This window comes from Dreissena polymorpha, chromosome 4, assembly GCF_020536995.1.
Source record: "Dreissena polymorpha isolate Duluth1 chromosome 4, UMN_Dpol_1.0, whole genome shotgun sequence".
NCBI lineage: Eukaryota > Metazoa > Mollusca > Bivalvia > Myida > Dreissenidae > Dreissena > Dreissena polymorpha.
Genome location: NC_068358.1, coordinates 57,948,506 through 57,966,259, shown reverse-complemented (window position 1 = coordinate 57,966,259; position 17,754 = coordinate 57,948,506). Strand labels below are relative to the sequence as shown.

Below are 17,754 nucleotides of genomic sequence, written 5' to 3'. Positions count from 1 at the left end.
TGACAATCTTCATATTAAACGGTTATTTTGTTTATTTTCAATGATTTTTTTATGATTTGCGTGCATGGTAGTCTTCAAGTAAATGATATGTCCTTTCAAATCTTGACTTCAATGTTGAACACGAGTTTTGTTTTTTCGTCATGAATGCTTTAAACTAACTGCAATCTTGCCAAACAGTAACTCGACACCTATTCAATTTTCAATAAACTTTATAATTACCTACTCATAAGTCTATTGAAAACTTAAAAGACAGGGCATATCATATTATCTGAGATATCAGCTGACAAAGATTTCTCTACCCATGTGGCTATAAATAGGCATTTGGAGCTATGTTACTTACCACCATAAAGTCTATCATGACGCTACTGAGTATTCCCTGGTATCTTTTCACGATAGTCTGTGGCTTGGACACTGATGGAAACTGTACACATAACATAGAACTTTAAATGTTTACAAAAAAGGGACTATCAGTTTGTTATGTGTTTTTTTTACATTTTAAAGGTGAAGAGGTTATTAGGCAGTATTTTCTCAGACTAATGCTTTTAAATTATGCAATTTTCCTCTAAAATTAATTTAAAGCTAGCGTTTTATCATTCTCCTACTTCAAACATTGCCCCCTAAATACCCAAAATATTGATACTTTCTCTCAGAAAATGAGAGCTGTTGAAGCCTCTAAGCAGTAAAAAAAAGATTTGAGCATATTTCTGTATGTAAAGAAAACACATCAAAAACAATATGTCAAGGAAAAAGCCAAACATTTCAAATCTGATTAAAAGGTTTAACATCTAAAATGCATTCAATTCTGGTAAGATAATACAAGAGATGTGTTTGTCAATAACACAATGCCACCTACTGCGCCACTTTGATTTTTTTTATCATTTGGCAGGTACAGAAAATTATCTCCCTTTAAAGCTTATTACTTCCCTTGGATTTTTATTTTTTTACCTTTGACCTTGACCTTTCACCACTCAAAATGTGCAGCTCCATGAGATACACATGCATGCAAAATATCAAGTTGCTATCTGAAGCGACATAGAAGTTATGAGCATTTTTCGAAACCTAAACGCAAAGTGTGACGGAAAGACGGACAGTTCGATCACTATATGCCCTCCTTCGGGGGCATAATAAAATATCACATCTCATGGAGGGTGATACAATGCATGGTCAAACCAAGATAACAACAGAGTCACAAGCACAGGTTGACATCATCATTTTGAAGTTTGAAAATATGTTTTATCATGCACCCTCTAAAAGTGGTTATATTTATGTTTTACTAAATTTGTCTAATGAACACACCTTTAACCCGGAGAATCGAGCGTTGTTATAGAACATGTTCATCTGATCGGGCGGCAATTGTCCGACAATCTTCTGGATGACGTAGAGCTGATCTATCTCACTCTCGCCCGGGAACAGGGGCTGACCGTCTGCAAGCTCTCCAAGAATGCAGCCGATAGACCAGATGTCTACTGCCTTGCCGTAGGGGGCACTGTGGAAAAAAAAGTTTGTGTGTACAAGTTTTTTTTAAACTCTTTGGAAAAAAAAGTAATTAGAAAAAGGAACGTGTTTTTGGAAATCACATAATCTGACAATTTGATCTGCAGACTGCCTTGAAAGATTATGTTCAGATGACAATTATTTTTAACCCCACAGACAGGATACCATCTTACAAAACACTGTAGAAAGAACAGAATACAGAAAAGGTCACAGATTGTTTGTGGTCACATCCAAATTATATGTTTTCTGTAACTAATCATATCTACTTATTCTGACTTTACGTGAGAGATAACAAACAAGATTTGTTGGGACATTTGAAATTAAAAAAAACTTAAACTTAAAATATACAAATATTTCTACGTTTATAAATAATTTGAAACCAAGGCAATATTTTAATGTATATTTTTAATTAAAACACTACTGAGCGTACCCAAGCAGCAATTCCGGAGAGCGATACCACCGTGTCGCAACATAGTCCGTGTACATGCCGTTCATTCCATTGTTGATGGTGCGAGCAAAGCCAAAATCACAGAGCTTCAGAACATCTCCACTGCTAATCAGCAAATTCTCAGGCTTGATATCTTAAATAACAATATATATAGGAATATTATGAAGGTTAACAATGGCTTGCTTATTTTTCTTACATAAATCTATGAAGTAATTGCTATGACACCAAATTGCATTATTTTTACTGAGCTACAGAGGATCCCAGAACATAAGATTTACACTTAACTACAAAGGATTCCTATATCACTAGAACTAAAGTCAGATTTATACTGAAATTTCAACTATGTCATTCCTATGGGAAAAAACTTTATTTAGATTTTAACTGAATTATCAAGGACTACGTAGTGTCCCGTACCTCTGTGTATGATGTCGTTGCTATGGCACCAGTGTATTGCCTTACACAACTGGTAGGTGTAGGATCGCACTTTCTCTGGTGGCACTCCACTAGCCATGTCCTCCAGTAGTTCCAGCATGTTCTATAAACGGAAGAATTCATAAGAAAAATGTCTTCAATTACTCGAAATTGGAAGAATATAATGAATGCAAATGCAGTAAGTTTCCATATCAGACACAATAGTACAATAGTTACAATGCTAAGCCATTGAATCTATTGTTATGCTATGAAATAATACATACATTTTTATTGATTTGACAATGAAGACTGAGAATATGTAAGTATGGGAATGAAGTAAAGGCCCAATACACAAAATTGAAAGATGCTGATCATCATTAAAATTGCATATACAATAGAGTGATTGACAAGAGCTGTCACCATAGGATGTCTTAGGATGACATATGCCCCCTATAAACGCTTTGATAGAAGTTATGAGCATTTTTCGAAACCTAAACGCGGACCCTAAGTTCAAGGTCAAGGTCACAGGGGTCAAAATTTGAGTGCGTATGGAAAGACCTTGTCCATATACACATGCATACCATATATGAAGGTTATATCTCAAGGGACATAGAAGTTATGAGCATTTTGCAAAACCTAAACGCAGATTTAGAAACCTATATGCAGACCCTAAATTAAAGGTCAAGATCACAGGGGTCAAAATTTGTGTGCGTACGGAAAAGTCTTGTTCATATACACATGCATACCAAATATGAAGGTTATATCTCAAGCGACATAGAAGTTATGACCATTTTTGGAAACCTAAACACAGATTTTGAAACCTAAACGCAGACCCTTAGTTCAAGGTCAAGGTCACAGGGGTCAAAATTTTTGTGGTTATGGAAGGCCTTGTCCATATACACATGCATACCAAATATGGAGGTTATATCTCAAGGGACATAGAAGTTATGAGCATTTTTCGAAACCTAAACACTGATTTCAAAACCTAAAGGCGGACCCTAAGTTCAACGTCAAGGTAACAGGGGTCAAAATGTTTGTTGGTATGGAAAGGCCTTGTCCATATACACATGCATACCAAGTTATGAGCATTTTTCGAAACCTAAACGCAATGTGTGACGGAAAGACTGACAGACGGACGGACAGTGCTATCACTATATGCCCTCCTTCAGGAGCATAAAAAAAGTTCATAATAATAATAATAATAATAATAAAATCTTTATTTAAAGAAGATAGACTTGTTAAGAAATACATCAGATGAAATTCCATAATATGCAATTTATATAATACATTTCTTATTTTCAACAAGGTCTTCTAACAAGATACAATTTACAACAAATACATCATATTTCATCTTGAGCAATAAGAACAAAACATAAAGAATCATATATGCATACACATATAATGATATATATTATAATTAAAAACAAATGACAGACATAAAACTACAATAACCATTTATGCAAGAACAGTATTTAAACATTAAACTAATGTTATTTACTAAAACAACATGAAGCATGTTCAGTTTATTTCATAAAGTGTGGAAGAAAGATAAGCTTTTAATTTTTTCTTAAATGTAATTAAATTGTTTGTTTGACGTATAGATTGGGGTAACGAATTCCAAATTGTTTTGCTAGAAAATTCAAACGATTGTTTGAAATAGTTTGTTTTGGGTATTCGCACTAGCTTTAAATCCCCCTTTTCGCAAGATCGCAAGTTATAGTGAATATTTTGTGAAGGTGTCAAAAGGTCACGTATGTATGTTGGGGTTTGATTGTGAAATGCTTTAAATACAATAACTGACATGAAATAGTGATTACGCTGTTCGAAAGTCAACCATTTTAGATCTTTAAATAGTGTTTTTGAATTAGTGTTGTACTTTTTATTTAAAATATGTGCACCACAACGCTTTTGTATTTTGACTATTCTATCAATTTCCGTTTTGGCCGCTGAACCCCAGGTAACGCATGCGTAGTCGGATATAGGTGAGATATAACCATTATAGAAGAGCTTACGCATTTCAAGGGTTAAATATGGTTTTATTTTTTGCAAAAGAAACATTCGTGATGACATTTTTGAACAAACGCTGTTAATGTGTAGTTTCCAAGATAGAGTATTGTCAATATGAAGGCCAAGAAGTTTTTGACAATTTACTGTTTTGATCACCGTATCTGAAATTTTAAGTTTTAGATCTGTCATGTTTTGAGCTTTCCGTTTTGACCCTAATACCATACAAGTAGTTTTTAGTGGATTAATAATCATGTTATTAGTTTGGCACCAATCATTTACAATTGAAAGATTTGTTTGTAGCTTATTTTGAAGTGTTTGAATATTTGTTCCCACAGTGTGCAATGTTGTATCATCAGCATACATTGCAGAATCACATGTAAGATCTAGCGAAAGATCATTAACGTAAATAAGAAATAGAAGAGGTCCTAAAATAGATCCTTGGGGAACACCAGCAATGATGCTTTTACAAGTAGAGGTAGTGTTTTCTGCTTTGATAAACTGAAATCGATTGCGGAGATATGAAGAAAATAGGTCGCATGACCTATCATTAAAATGATAAAGTTTTAATTTGTGTAAAAGAACCCTATGGTCCACAAGATCAAATGCTTTTTTAAAATCCAAGAAAATTGTACCTACCAGATTTCCATTATCAATTTGTTTAAGCCATGAATCAACTATATTAATCAATGCTGTTTGACAAGAATGATATTTGCGAAAACCCGACTGGGTTTTGTTTAATAGACTTGTAGATTCTAGATATATATGCAATTGTTTAGCTATATGCTTTTCAAATATTTTAGATATAGTAGGTAAAAGTGATATTGGTCTATAATTATTGGGATCTTCTACCAATCCACCCTTATATAAAGGTATTACGTTTGCAATTTTAAGCATGTCGGGAAAAGTTCCATGTGATATACAGTTATTTATAAGAGCAGTGATTGGTTGTATAATGAAATCTTTGCAAAGTTTAATAATGCTGGGTCCTATACCATCAGCCCCAGCAGATTTGTTTGAATGAAGTTGATTAATTAAAGTACTAACTTCTGATGTGGTAATAAACTGAACAGAGAAATGCTTAGACTCTCCCTTGCAAAAAGTTAACCCACTTTCATACCAAAACACACTTAAACCAACATAAAACTGTGTTTTTTCTAAGTTTTTCTGAGCGGAAGTTGGTTTTTGCTAATAAAAGCGAGTTTTATGTGAGCTAAACTGTGCTTAACTGAGTTTAAAGTTGGTTTTTTAAAGTAGATGTGTGTTAAAGCGAGTTTTTTTGCTGTAAGAAGTTGGTTTTTTATGTGTCAAAAGTGAGTCTTTTTATTTATGAGTTGGTTTATGTGTGTTTAAGTGTGTCTTTTTGTTTCATAAGCGAGTCTTTTACAACAGAAGTGGGTCTTTTTATAAACAGAAGTGGGTTAAAGCGAGTTTAAGTTGGTCTTTTTATAAATAATTTGAAAGCCGCAACAAGGCTAAAAGACTCACTTTAACACACTTATCAATAAGTTGGTCTTTTGTTTATTAACATAACTCAACAATAAAACAATAATTCTTCAACTAGATCTTTGTTTCATGTTTATAGCCATATATTATCAAGGTGAATTGTAAAGGGGCTTTTTTACAGCTTGTTTGCCATTGCACCTTTTGTACATTTATGGGCTCCCCATAATTTTAAGGAAACATTGGATAAAAATTGCTCTTTCAGAACATCACAGGTTCACAGATACTATAAAAATGTTAAAATGTTCAAACTTAGTTTTATACCTGAATATGAAATTGTTTGTCTTTCACTTTGAATCAATACATAAATATTAAATATATTATAAGAACAATCACACATCTATAAAAATGTGAATACTTCCATTTAATTCATGTTCTTTGGATAATTCAATAGACTTACAGTGTGTTTTTTTATTAATTTTTTGAGGGGGAGAGTGACACTGTTTTTATAATAAATAAAACTAGTTTCAGTGTGAAAGTGTTGATTAATATATGGAAACTTATGTGGGCTTGCCAGCATCAATTATAAAAACAATAACTATTTTAACTTTCTTATACTGATATTTAACCCCAATACAATTAATGCCTACCACATTGACCTTTAACATACAATTTAAAAGGCAATAAAAATAAATAATATTTATACTATTAATATTATTTGCTAACACCATTCAGCATGTTTTTTTTTTAATATTCACAATTAAATATAATATGCTAAGGGTGCTGTGTATTATTCAATAAATACATATATGTTGGTGTTGAAATCAGTAGATATTTCTCAGATTTAGTAATTGGCTGACACACATAAGAGATTAGCCCTCCCCCCCCCCCCCCAATTAAATCATAAACATTAATTCTTATCACAGTATCAGTGCTCCATCTATAGGCCTAACAAAGGGGTGTTGATAGACTTTTGATTGGCTGAGCCACCATCTATTTGAAAACAAGCAACTTTGATTGGCTGGAGACAGGAAGTTATGTTTTGAAAACAAAGGGGGTTTTCATCAACTGACTTTGAGCTTTAAGGTATAATTGAGTAACATTAAGACTTATAATTCTAGTTTAAAATGTCTTGAATAACTTTCAGCATGAAGTATTGTGTGGTGAAAACAATGTGTATGTACTACAATGTGTAAATCAACAATAAGTTTGTTGCAAAGGAGATTCAAAGTGGATGGTTAAAGTGATATGGTCTCATAATTCATCAACTGCCTGTTATCTTGGAATACTGAAGAACAGTTGTTTTAGGTTTGTATTTTCATTTTTACATCACTTTTTTATTAAGTTTTATATTGAATTAATTATGATCATTATCATATTTATGTATTGTCACTGGGAAATGTAAATGGATAAGTATAAATGTAATGCAATTATAAGGAAAAACAACACCATTTGAATAATTATGGCTGTATTTTATGATTATTGTCATCTTAAATGTTATTTATACCTATTTCTGGTCATTAATGAACAGATTTCTTTCCCACATATTCAATGAAAACTTTTATATTTTAAATTTGAAGGTTAAACTCCCAAGGTGAAATTTACATTGATTGGAAGATTCTTTGGATAGAATATTCCTGCCAAAAGACAGCAGAAGGGGGACTATTACTGATGTATGGATTTTGACACCAGATTTTACCCTGCACGAGCAGTCCAACTTGAGTAGATCAGGAGTGGGAAAACCGAGCCCTGTCCTTGACCAAGGAAAGTTGGATTTGTTGAGAGGTAAAACTATACAGGTTTTAGTATTTGAAAGGCGTCACACTTCCGACCAGTCCACACAGCCAAATGAGACCACATATCTTGGTACATTTTCAAACAGTATTTTCTACCACACGTAATTTCTTTTAATTATTTATGACAAGCGTTAAGTCACATGTGATCACAGGATTTAAATTGCAAAAATAAACAAACAAAAACAACAAGCAAACAAACTTGTTCTGATTTAAATTAATAATATTTATAGTAACAAGATATACCATAACAGCAATATTTATCACTTACATTATAAAATATCTTTCAGGACCTGATCTCAAATGAGATCATGCACAAGACGCACCTCGCAAAGGCCATGATAGTATAGTTTTCAGACCTGATCAGCTGGTGACTGCTCTATGAAGTGCTGTTCAACCTCCCCTAAGGGGGAGATTCGAGAGGGTCTCCTGATTGCTGAACCAGTGCTCCAGCTAGGCCTAAATCGAAGGGCGCCACGCCCTGCCCTCCCGAACCTCCGCCCTGCCCCCCGAACCTCCGCCCTGCCCCCCCCCCCCCCCCCTCAAAAAAAAAAAAAAATTTTTTTTTTTTTTTTTTTTACATATGATAATTCATAAATCTCTTATTACATTGTAATTAGTTTAATCCTCATTGTAGACATTATATTTGAATGGTTTAATAATAATGGGAATAATACAATTATTTATAACATATAAATTAACATGCAATAGAAAGCATTCCAGAAACACTCGCGCGCTCGAACGTGCCCTTTTCACAAAATACTGCGCGTCAAAAGTGCCCTTTTCACAAAATACTGCGCGTCGAAAGTGCCCTTTTGACAAAAAAGCCGCCCTGCCCTTTTCAAATTCTAGCTGGAGCACTGCTGAACACTACGCCATGGTTGGTATGATTCTTTTTTATAGGAAAAAAGGGGATTTAAATATATAGGTGTTCTACTGCCTCCATATTCATTTTGAAACAAACATAATGCAATTGATTCAAATTTGACTCCAGCACATAATCTGTCTTGCGTTAATTTAATACTACTGCTAAAATTTAAGAGTTACTAAAAATTGTGTTTGTGTATAAAAGTTTTGAGAATTTAACACATAGGCAGACAAAAATAACCTCAGTATAAAGTTAACGATCAAGCTCTAATTTTGAACGATATAAAAAATTCAAGCAACAGTAATTTGCCTCCTTGTTTCAAAAACGAAATCCTTCTAATGTAGATGATGTTAAAATGGGATATCTGAACTGATGATATTGATGTAAAAGTTTATTCCACCAAAATCAAGTCATTCAGATCAGACTTGATTTGGGTGGAATAAACTTCTACATGTTTTTTTAATACTGTAATGTACAGTAAAATCCTGCATTGATTGTTCATATACATTTCAGTTGTCATCTCCAAAAAGTTTGCCCTGCCCATATCAACAGTGGAAGAGAACATGAGATGGGCCTTGAGGAGGCTTTGTGTCATGTACTGCGGGGAGAATATATAAACTGTTTAGTGCTGAGCAATATGTTCCTTTGTTCATAGGTGTAAATATGTGTAAAGGGCTATTCCAGGAAAAGATAGGATGAAGGATTCCTTAATGTTGTCATTTTATAAATCCGGTACCACCAACACAGTTAAAAACAATTATTATTAATTTTATCCTCTGTATCACCCCTCACTAACTGAAACTGTATATAATCATGGTTCATACCCTTCCTCCCATTTTTACCTGTGGTAGCCCAAAAAGGAGAATGTTATTTATTTTAATTTATTATGTTAAATGTGCTCGCATATTGTGATAATGTATCTTGGGTAGATGTTTTCCTGGTTTTGTTAAAAATGCACTGTTAAAATGTTCACATTATTTGTTGTTTTTAATATAAACATTGTTTTTTGCAAATTGTGTGTGTCTTTTATTTATAATCACATGGGGCTTGTAATGATCTGTTGTGATTTTATCTCAAATAACCTTTTCACCATTAAGGTGTAAATATTTTTTTTTACCAAGGTTACAGGTCAAACAAGCAAAATTTTATGATCCCTTAAACGAACAAAAGACTCACAAAAACCAACTTAAACACACTATTGTAGACAGAAGTGTGTTTAAGTTGGTTTTTTGTGAGTTTTGGTATGTTGGTTTTTTGTGAGTTTTGGTATGTTGGTTTTTTTGTGGGTTTTGGTATGTTGGTTTTTTGTGAGTTTTGGTATGTTGGTTTTTGTGAGTTTTTTCTGTGTTTAACTCAGTTTTAACCAAGTTGGTAAAAACCCCCACTTTAAACACAGAAAAAACCAACATACCAAAACTCACAAAAAACCAACATACCGAAACTCACAAAAAACCAACATACCAAAACTCACAAAAAACCAACTTACCAAAGCCCACATTTATGTAACAAGTGAGTTTTTTCTGTGTTTAACTCAGTTTTAACCAAGTTGGTAAAAATACCCACTTTAAACACAGAAAAAACCAACTTACCAAAACTCGCAAAAAACCAACATACCGAAACTCACAAAAAACCAACTTACCAAAACTCACAAAAAACCAACTTACCAAAGCCCACATTTATGTAACAAGTGAGTTTTTTCTGTGTTTAACTCAGTTTTAACCAAGTTGGTAAAAATACCCACTTTAAACACAGAAAAAACCAACTTACCAAAACTCACAAAAACCAACATACCAAAACCCACTAAAAACCAACTGCCAATACCGCTTGGTTTAACACGGATAAAACTCGTGTTTAACTCGAGTTTTACACACTTATTTGGGAAGGGCTAGCTTAGCATCTAGATATGTTTTTAGTGAGTGGAAATCGTGTTCAGCAAATTTAGTCTTTTTAATAAGTTTCGAGATGTCAACAAAGTGATCATTAAGTGCATTAGCTACATTTGTTTTACCAGATATTATCCGATCATCCTTCCTTATTACATTTGGCAAAATAGAGGATTCTGTGTGTTCATTTGATGCTAATTTAATAGTTTTCCAGAGCGATTTCGCACTTGTTTTGTTTTGTACCGCATTCGAAAAATATTCTTTTTTAGCCATTTTGATTGCACTGTTACATTTATTACGCCACAACTTATATTGTGGCCAATTAGATTCACGTTTATATTTATCCCTTAAAGACCTTGCTTGTTTTACGTTTTCGTTGTACCAACCAGGTTGTTGTAATCTCTTCACTTTTTTATATTTGATAGGGGCATTCTTATTAAGGACTGAGTTTAATATGTTATAAAATACTTCAAATGCCTCATTAGCATCCTCTATTGTTTCAACCATATCAAAATTAGCATTTGCTAAGTCATTTTGAAAATTGATTTCATTAAATTTGTTAAAACATCTGTACTTAATAATTTTATGATCATCTGTTTTAACAATTTTACCTTTGACGCTTAATGTAAAAACTACTGGGTAATGGTCACTTATGCCTATTTTTGGTATGATTACCTCAGAAATGTTGTCATATTTTGAATACAAATGGTCTAATATTGATGATGAACGTTCCGTAACCCTTGTTGGAAAAGACACGTGTTGTTTTAAATTAAAATCAGTGATAAGTTTTTCCCATTTCTTATTGTTAAATATGTTTTGGCTTAAACAGTGAAAATTAAAATCCCCGGTTGAATACATATTACAATCTTCCATGTCTGCCTTATTTATCTGTAATTCAAATGAGTCAATCCAAGATTGATGAAGAGCCAATACCAAACTGTTCCTTGTCCCATACAAGAAGAGGCTTTAAAGAAACAGAAGGAAAACTGGGTTGGTTTTCGAAAAGCTCCCAGATGCTTATATGACAAAATTATACAGAGAGATTTCCTCCAGTACTTATTAGGTTTTATGTAAATATGTGCCCTTCTTTGTATCTTTGTTTCCCTATTCAATTCCTGTTCTATGTAATGTTGTTTTTTTAAGATTTAATGTAAAACCATGTTCCCTGTTATTTCAGTTGGCTTTATCTATGCTGCCATGCTATGCTTATAAAAATGGTTTTCCCTCATACTTGATCTTGTTATTTCATCTATAAGGGCAGCAATGTAAATGACCATGAATAAAACACAACAAAACATTGAAACAGAACCTTTTTTAAAACTCTACTTTCAAAGGAAAACATTAATTTAAATGCAAATAGAGCAAGCCTTAGCAATTTATGCAAATCCCTACTAAAAACTTTTTAGTGACAATTCAAATGCAAATACCGCATCAGGATTTTACCTACTTCGCTTTACTTTTCCCTCAAAGCACTATGGATTTAAGCAATGTTTGCATTATAGTTAATCTGAAACAGGTTTTTATTGTAATATCTTAAACAGGAAGCCATAAAACAACAATCGTGAATCAATATTTTATGACCAGCAGAGCGGACATATAAAACTCATATAACAGCTTCCAAATCAATTTTCAAAGTCGCCGTCTCACCAAATGAATTAAAATGCTCAGTTCGATACTTGTTGAATCGCTAAGAAAAATGAAAGTTCACTACTTAATGATTTGCAAAGAAAATTAATTAACTCTGATATGGCCTGGCAAGCTTTGATGTTAGCAGTAACAGCCAATCATAATAAAACCTGTCCCTAACCCTAACCCTAACCACCCTTAGGACAGGGAAACATAGCTAGGCAAGATAATTGTATAAAACATGTCTTTAAAAAAGTGGATTATGAATGGAAAGCATTTAAGAAAAAATGGTGGGCTCTTTCAAATTGATATAATTATTATTTACATAGTCTTTTTATGCAGAACCTTCTAAAAGAAACTTCGGTTATGATTTTTTAAACCCAAATAATAATTCATACAAATACTAATTCTACATGAATTTATTAAAAGTTACTTGGACTAAATCAACTAATAAAGGAAAAAAAACCATACAAACAGCACTGGTTGTGATCATAGATGAGTACTTTTTCTCCACTTTATAAATTGCAAATAATTTTTTTACAATTCACACTCAAAGCACATTAAGAATTGAAAAGATGAGTTATCTAATAACACATACAAGCCTTTCAAACACAAATAAAGCACACAATAAAAACCCATCATAATGCAGAAATCACAGGTTTCTCAAACCAGTTTATCTAAACTGTCAACATGTCACTTTAAATGAAATCATGATTGGTATCTGCTATTCTGCAATAATGATCAGAGACTCGCAAGTTCATATTACAAGTAAATTGCTTTTTAATGTAGTAAGTATGCTAATCTGATTGCAAATCATTAATATGAAAAGGAAACACTGCGCCAATACATAGCTTCCCAATGGTGTAAATCAATAATTAATAATAAAAGTTCTTATTACAGATTATAACTATGACATTGAAACATGGCAATATCGGATGTTTTAATATATTGTGTGATCACTGAGCACGATGTTGCTACAAATAAATAAAGCAAAACAATCTATCTGACCATATTAATATTCATATTGCTAGAGTAAAAGACAACAGAGCTCTCCATGCTAAAATTTACCCGAGTTTTAGTGGCAGGCAGCCAAAAGCTCACCTGGACATTAGCTCACCCATCAAAGTTGATAGAGGCTGACAAAAGCTGTCTAAAGCAGACACAATCTAACCAATTTCAAGAGAGCTTTTGTCCAGGTTTAAAATTAAATTTGGGTGAACTTTTTTCTGGGGTTATGCAATCTCAAGCATTTGTGCATTGTCATCAGCCATGACTGGGCAGCTCTTGTCTATTGAGCTTTTGTCCTCAAAGTTTTTCTCCTTACTGCTGTTATAATTATTTAGATATTTGAATAAAATAATGTACCAGTGGGTAAAACAGATTTTCTATATCCAAATACACTTAATGAAGAAAATAGGAAGTTTCAATTCCATACATCAGGGACCAACACCCCCACATTTCGTGCCAGACAATTAACACCATTTCACATATTGGCACCTTACATGTATTAGCCATGCAATAATGATTTTATCTCAGAAAAAATTAAAAGAGTCTGAAGTTGCTGTTCTCAACTTGAAGCAATAAATCTGGACCAATCAATGATTGAATCCAGATATCAGTCTTATCCTGAGCTACTCTTTAATTAAAATCTTTAAGAGTTGTTTATGTCATGGTAATACAAAACACATCATTATAGAAAATGGGAAACAAATGCAAAGAAACTGACTTTTACTAAATAACATTGAACAAGAGGACTATATCATTCTTAACAAGATACTTTAACATGCTGCTTTTCATAGATTTATTGTTGGTGTGTTTTTATACTGCAAACAATTTTCATTAAAAATACCTTTGAACATTGTAAAAAAAATAAAAAAAATGAGGTGGGCGGGTAGGGTTCTGAGCCAAGGTACGGTAAAGAATAACATCTTGAACTTGATCAACTTCTTGTCACACTTAATTTGCTTACCCTTTCAACATATTCAAAGACTAGGTAAAGTTTTCCTTTGCGCCTAAACGCCTCTCTAAGCTCCACAATGTTCTCTTGTTTGAGTGAGCGTAGCATTTTGAGTTCTCGAAGCGTGGTACGGCGCACATCTTCGTTTTCTAAAACAAGTAAAAGCTCCAAATAAAATTGAGAAAATACTGAAAATGCTTTTATTAAATGCAAAATACTAACAGATCTAACATATTTTTAAAGGGGTTTGGAAAAACAAAAGTTTTTAATTTGATTGAGGTCTTCACATAGCAAAAAGTCACTAGTCCGCAGACAACTGTCACAGCCCCCACAAAATTATTTCTTTCATCTAGGTATTGATAAAGACTTAAAGCAGACAAAAAGGGAGGTGGAATCCTTAAACCTCAGGGTGACCTCTTTTGTGAAAAATTGCAAAGAATGATAAACTTTGCACAACGCATATTGGCTTAATTTTGCTCTTTTCACTTTAAATAGTAAACAATAATTTCCTTAGAAGATTTATAACTATTAAGACTCAACAAGAGCACCGCATAACGGGTGCCAACGCTAGGCTGTGGGTTCAGTTTTGAATAAATGAAAGCTTGTCAGATTTTGTTTCATTTTTTTTTAGAGGTCACAGTGACCTTGACATTTGACCTAGTGATCCCAAAATGGGTGTGGCGTGTAGAACTCATCAAGGTGCAGCTACATATGAAGTTTCAATGTTGTAGGTGGAAGCACTTTCATTTTAGACCCAATGTTAAAAAGGTTAACAAAATGTTAAGTTTTAGCACGACGCGGACGGCGGACGACACAACGAGCTTGCTATGACAATACCTCAGGTTTTCTCAGAAAACTGCAGAGCTAATAAAATGCAAATAAACATGGAAGATTTGTAAATGAGCATGGTGTAATTCCTATTATGTATTGTGAACAAATGTCCAAGTTAACTATGATTTTTTCTCCTTTTACATTCTTATTTTTGTTGCAAATTTGAGACCAGTTCAATCATAGCTTCTTAAAACAAGTGCACAGTTTACAGACAACAAAAACATTAGCACATCTTTGATGCTTTTGCATTTTGAGATTAATGATATTTTTAACAACACAACAGAAAGTATTTCTTTTAAATATAATGTCACCCAGATGACTTTTTTTCATCCTTACATTATTAAGAACATTTATGGTTGTAACGTTTCAGTATGCTAAATTTTCTATTTCTTTCTGCAATATTTTTGTTTGTGATCAAAATTGTTTTTGTTCAATATTTTATGTGCTAATGTTTATCTTTTGAAGGTCTAATTAGAAAATACTTTAAGAGCTTTTGTATGGACAATATGAGCCATATAAATGTGTCTTGTTCTGTGAAAGCTGGTCATAATGCATGTGCGTAAAGTGTCGTCCCAGATTAGCCTGTGCAGTCCGCACAGGCTAATAAGGGACGACACTTTCCGCCTTAACTTGATTTTCAGTAAGGAGGGACTTCCTTGAAACTAAAAATACCATTCAAGCGGAAAGTGTCGTCCCTGAATAGCCTGTGCGGACTGCACAGGCTAATCTGAGACGACACTTTACGCACATGAATTAAGCCCAGTTTTCTCAGAACAAGACACATATATACATTTATTGATTTATTAAATAAACTTCATAATATTTGAGCTGATTTATTGCATATTTTGTTGTACACATGTGCATTAACAATACTTAAATACGTTTTTATCCGAAAACTGTGACATTCAGCTTAGTAAATGAAAACAGATTTGTAACCTCAAAGCACATTTTGAACACCAACATAAAACAGTGCTAAAGTATACTTTTCTTCAAGGCAAACCGTTTAAAACAAAATAATGTATAAGTATCAAATACTATTAAAACTTTCAAGTGTATTAATTATTCTGGAGGGTCTGATTCAGAAAAATTTTGTGTTGACAATTTGTCTACTCTTTTAAAAGCTGGTTTCAGATAAAGACTGTTTTTTTTAATTGGACTGCTATTTGATAGCAGTGTAATTACGACTGAAGTTCAAAAAAGGCAAAAACATGGTAGTAAAAATTGAGCTTGCAAGCTCCAAAACTGTGTGGAAAATAATTTTTTGCCATTTAATCATAAAACATAAACATCAGGAAAGAAAATATTCAAATTACAGAAATAAAACAAAACATAGAGATGGAGATGGTTATTTAACATAATCATTTCTCAAATGTATGTTTTTCAAAAATCTAATCTGTGTATAAAATGTATACATATACTTGTTTGGTATGGGGTACTAATTGTCTTTAGTCAATTTACTTCAATTGAAATTGCAAATATCTTGATTAATTTTTAAAAGAATGCACTGAAAATGGATGACGTACATTCAATGAAAGTTTTTCACCTTCATGTGTAAGTTGTAAAGACATCAAACCATGTAATAAATGGTCTGCCTATATTATCTTTATCAAAATATTGTATTTTAACATTTTTATGACATGCTACAAAAAAACAATGAACAAATATTGCATGCCATTCTGGTGTAAGAGTCATGAAGTTCTTTCAGTGCTTTGAAGTGGATGATCACCCAAGCTTGATATTTAAGTTTTCTACTTGAGACCACTTACAGATTTGTGCTATCAAAATAGCCATTATGTATCTCTGGCTTGCTATGATGACCAAAATAATTGCTCTTTCCAATCATATTTTACCACTTAGAAACGTATTTTCCCGCATTTGTAGTCCCTCAGAAAGTTCAATGAGCTTTATTTAATACTAGACCTTTCTTACTAGATTCTAGTTTTAAAGGTTTCATTTCCAACCCTTAGATACTGATGAGCAGCTAACAGCATAATACCTGAACAGTCTGTGAGTTACTTTAAAGCTGGTTTTATGCTGTTTGCACATAGCCATTTTCACTTTGCTTCTGAGTGGGAAAGGGTTGAGGTATAAAGAGTTTTACAATATAAAAATTTGTTTGCAAGAATAATTGTTCCTGCAAACCAATGCATGACAGATAGTTTGCTTGTAACTTTGACAGTTCTGTCATAAGTTTAATTTCTAAATTTAGCAAAATATCACATCACAAAGTATTATGTATAATCATTCTTATATGATTTTCTGTCTTTTGGTAAAATAATCACGAAAGATATTAAAGATGTACATTCACTTGTGTTTATATATAGTGCCTATAATCAATGTTTGCCATATTTACACTAAATATACATATGTGGACAACAAAATTTTCTTGGATACCAAAAGATGATGCCAATCAGTTATAACTCTTCGTAATAATTAATTTTGTGCAAAATATTAAATATGCCTTAGCCACACATTTTTTTTACTTTATTGTAGCTTATAACTGTAAAAATCATAGACTAAAATATTGATGAATATTTCACTATATTATCCCAGATTTATATAAATTGCACATGTAAGACTTAGTGCTATCATGTTTTGAAAAGCTCTTTCAATTCAAGTGTCCTTCCTCAATGCAATCTGATTCCCTATCAATGAAAGCAATCATTCTTAACAGTTAATTTGTGGAAAACCCAACAAACCCCACATCTACTATTTACTTTATTTTGATAAGTCTCAAATGGGTTTAACCTGCAATTTTTTTAGTGAACACAAGTTCATACAAAGTAGCTTTATCGCCAGACAAAAATTATCTCCGTAAATTCTCTTTGTTCGAATTCAAAAGGGGAAGTTAACATGAACCATCGAGTTAAATAAAGCCTGAAAGGTCCATGGAACATGAAACTAACTAAATACTTATGTCCAAATAAACCAATAGGATACAACATTTACTACGCCAAACACAGACCATGATAGTAACTACAAACAAAATCATACGA

The 17,754-nt window shown here is 32.7% G+C and overlaps 1 protein-coding gene and 1 long non-coding RNA gene across 2 annotated transcripts in view; one reads left to right on the top strand and one right to left on the bottom strand.

The window, feature by feature from the left end:
- LOC127878447 (cyclin-dependent kinase-like 5) overlaps positions 1–17,754 on the bottom strand; it is a 41,069-nt gene that overhangs the window by 13,020 nt on the left and 10,295 nt on the right. Inside the window, exons 5-9 of the mRNA XM_052424972.1 lie at positions 13,940–14,076; positions 2,357–2,477; positions 1,925–2,075; positions 1,297–1,486; positions 341–421 (exon numbers count right to left, since the gene is read on the bottom strand). Coding sequence (XP_052280932.1) covers positions 341–421; positions 1,297–1,486; positions 1,925–2,075; positions 2,357–2,477; positions 13,940–14,076 — 680 coding nt within the window. The remainder of the gene's footprint in view (positions 1–340; positions 422–1,296; positions 1,487–1,924; positions 2,076–2,356; positions 2,478–13,939; positions 14,077–17,754) is intronic.
- LOC127879615 (uncharacterized) lies at positions 6,669–8,018 on the top strand. Its single transcript, XR_008049176.1, has 3 exons — positions 6,669–7,108; positions 7,381–7,585; positions 7,884–8,018. It is a non-coding gene; the product is annotated as an uncharacterized LOC127879615 (long non-coding RNA).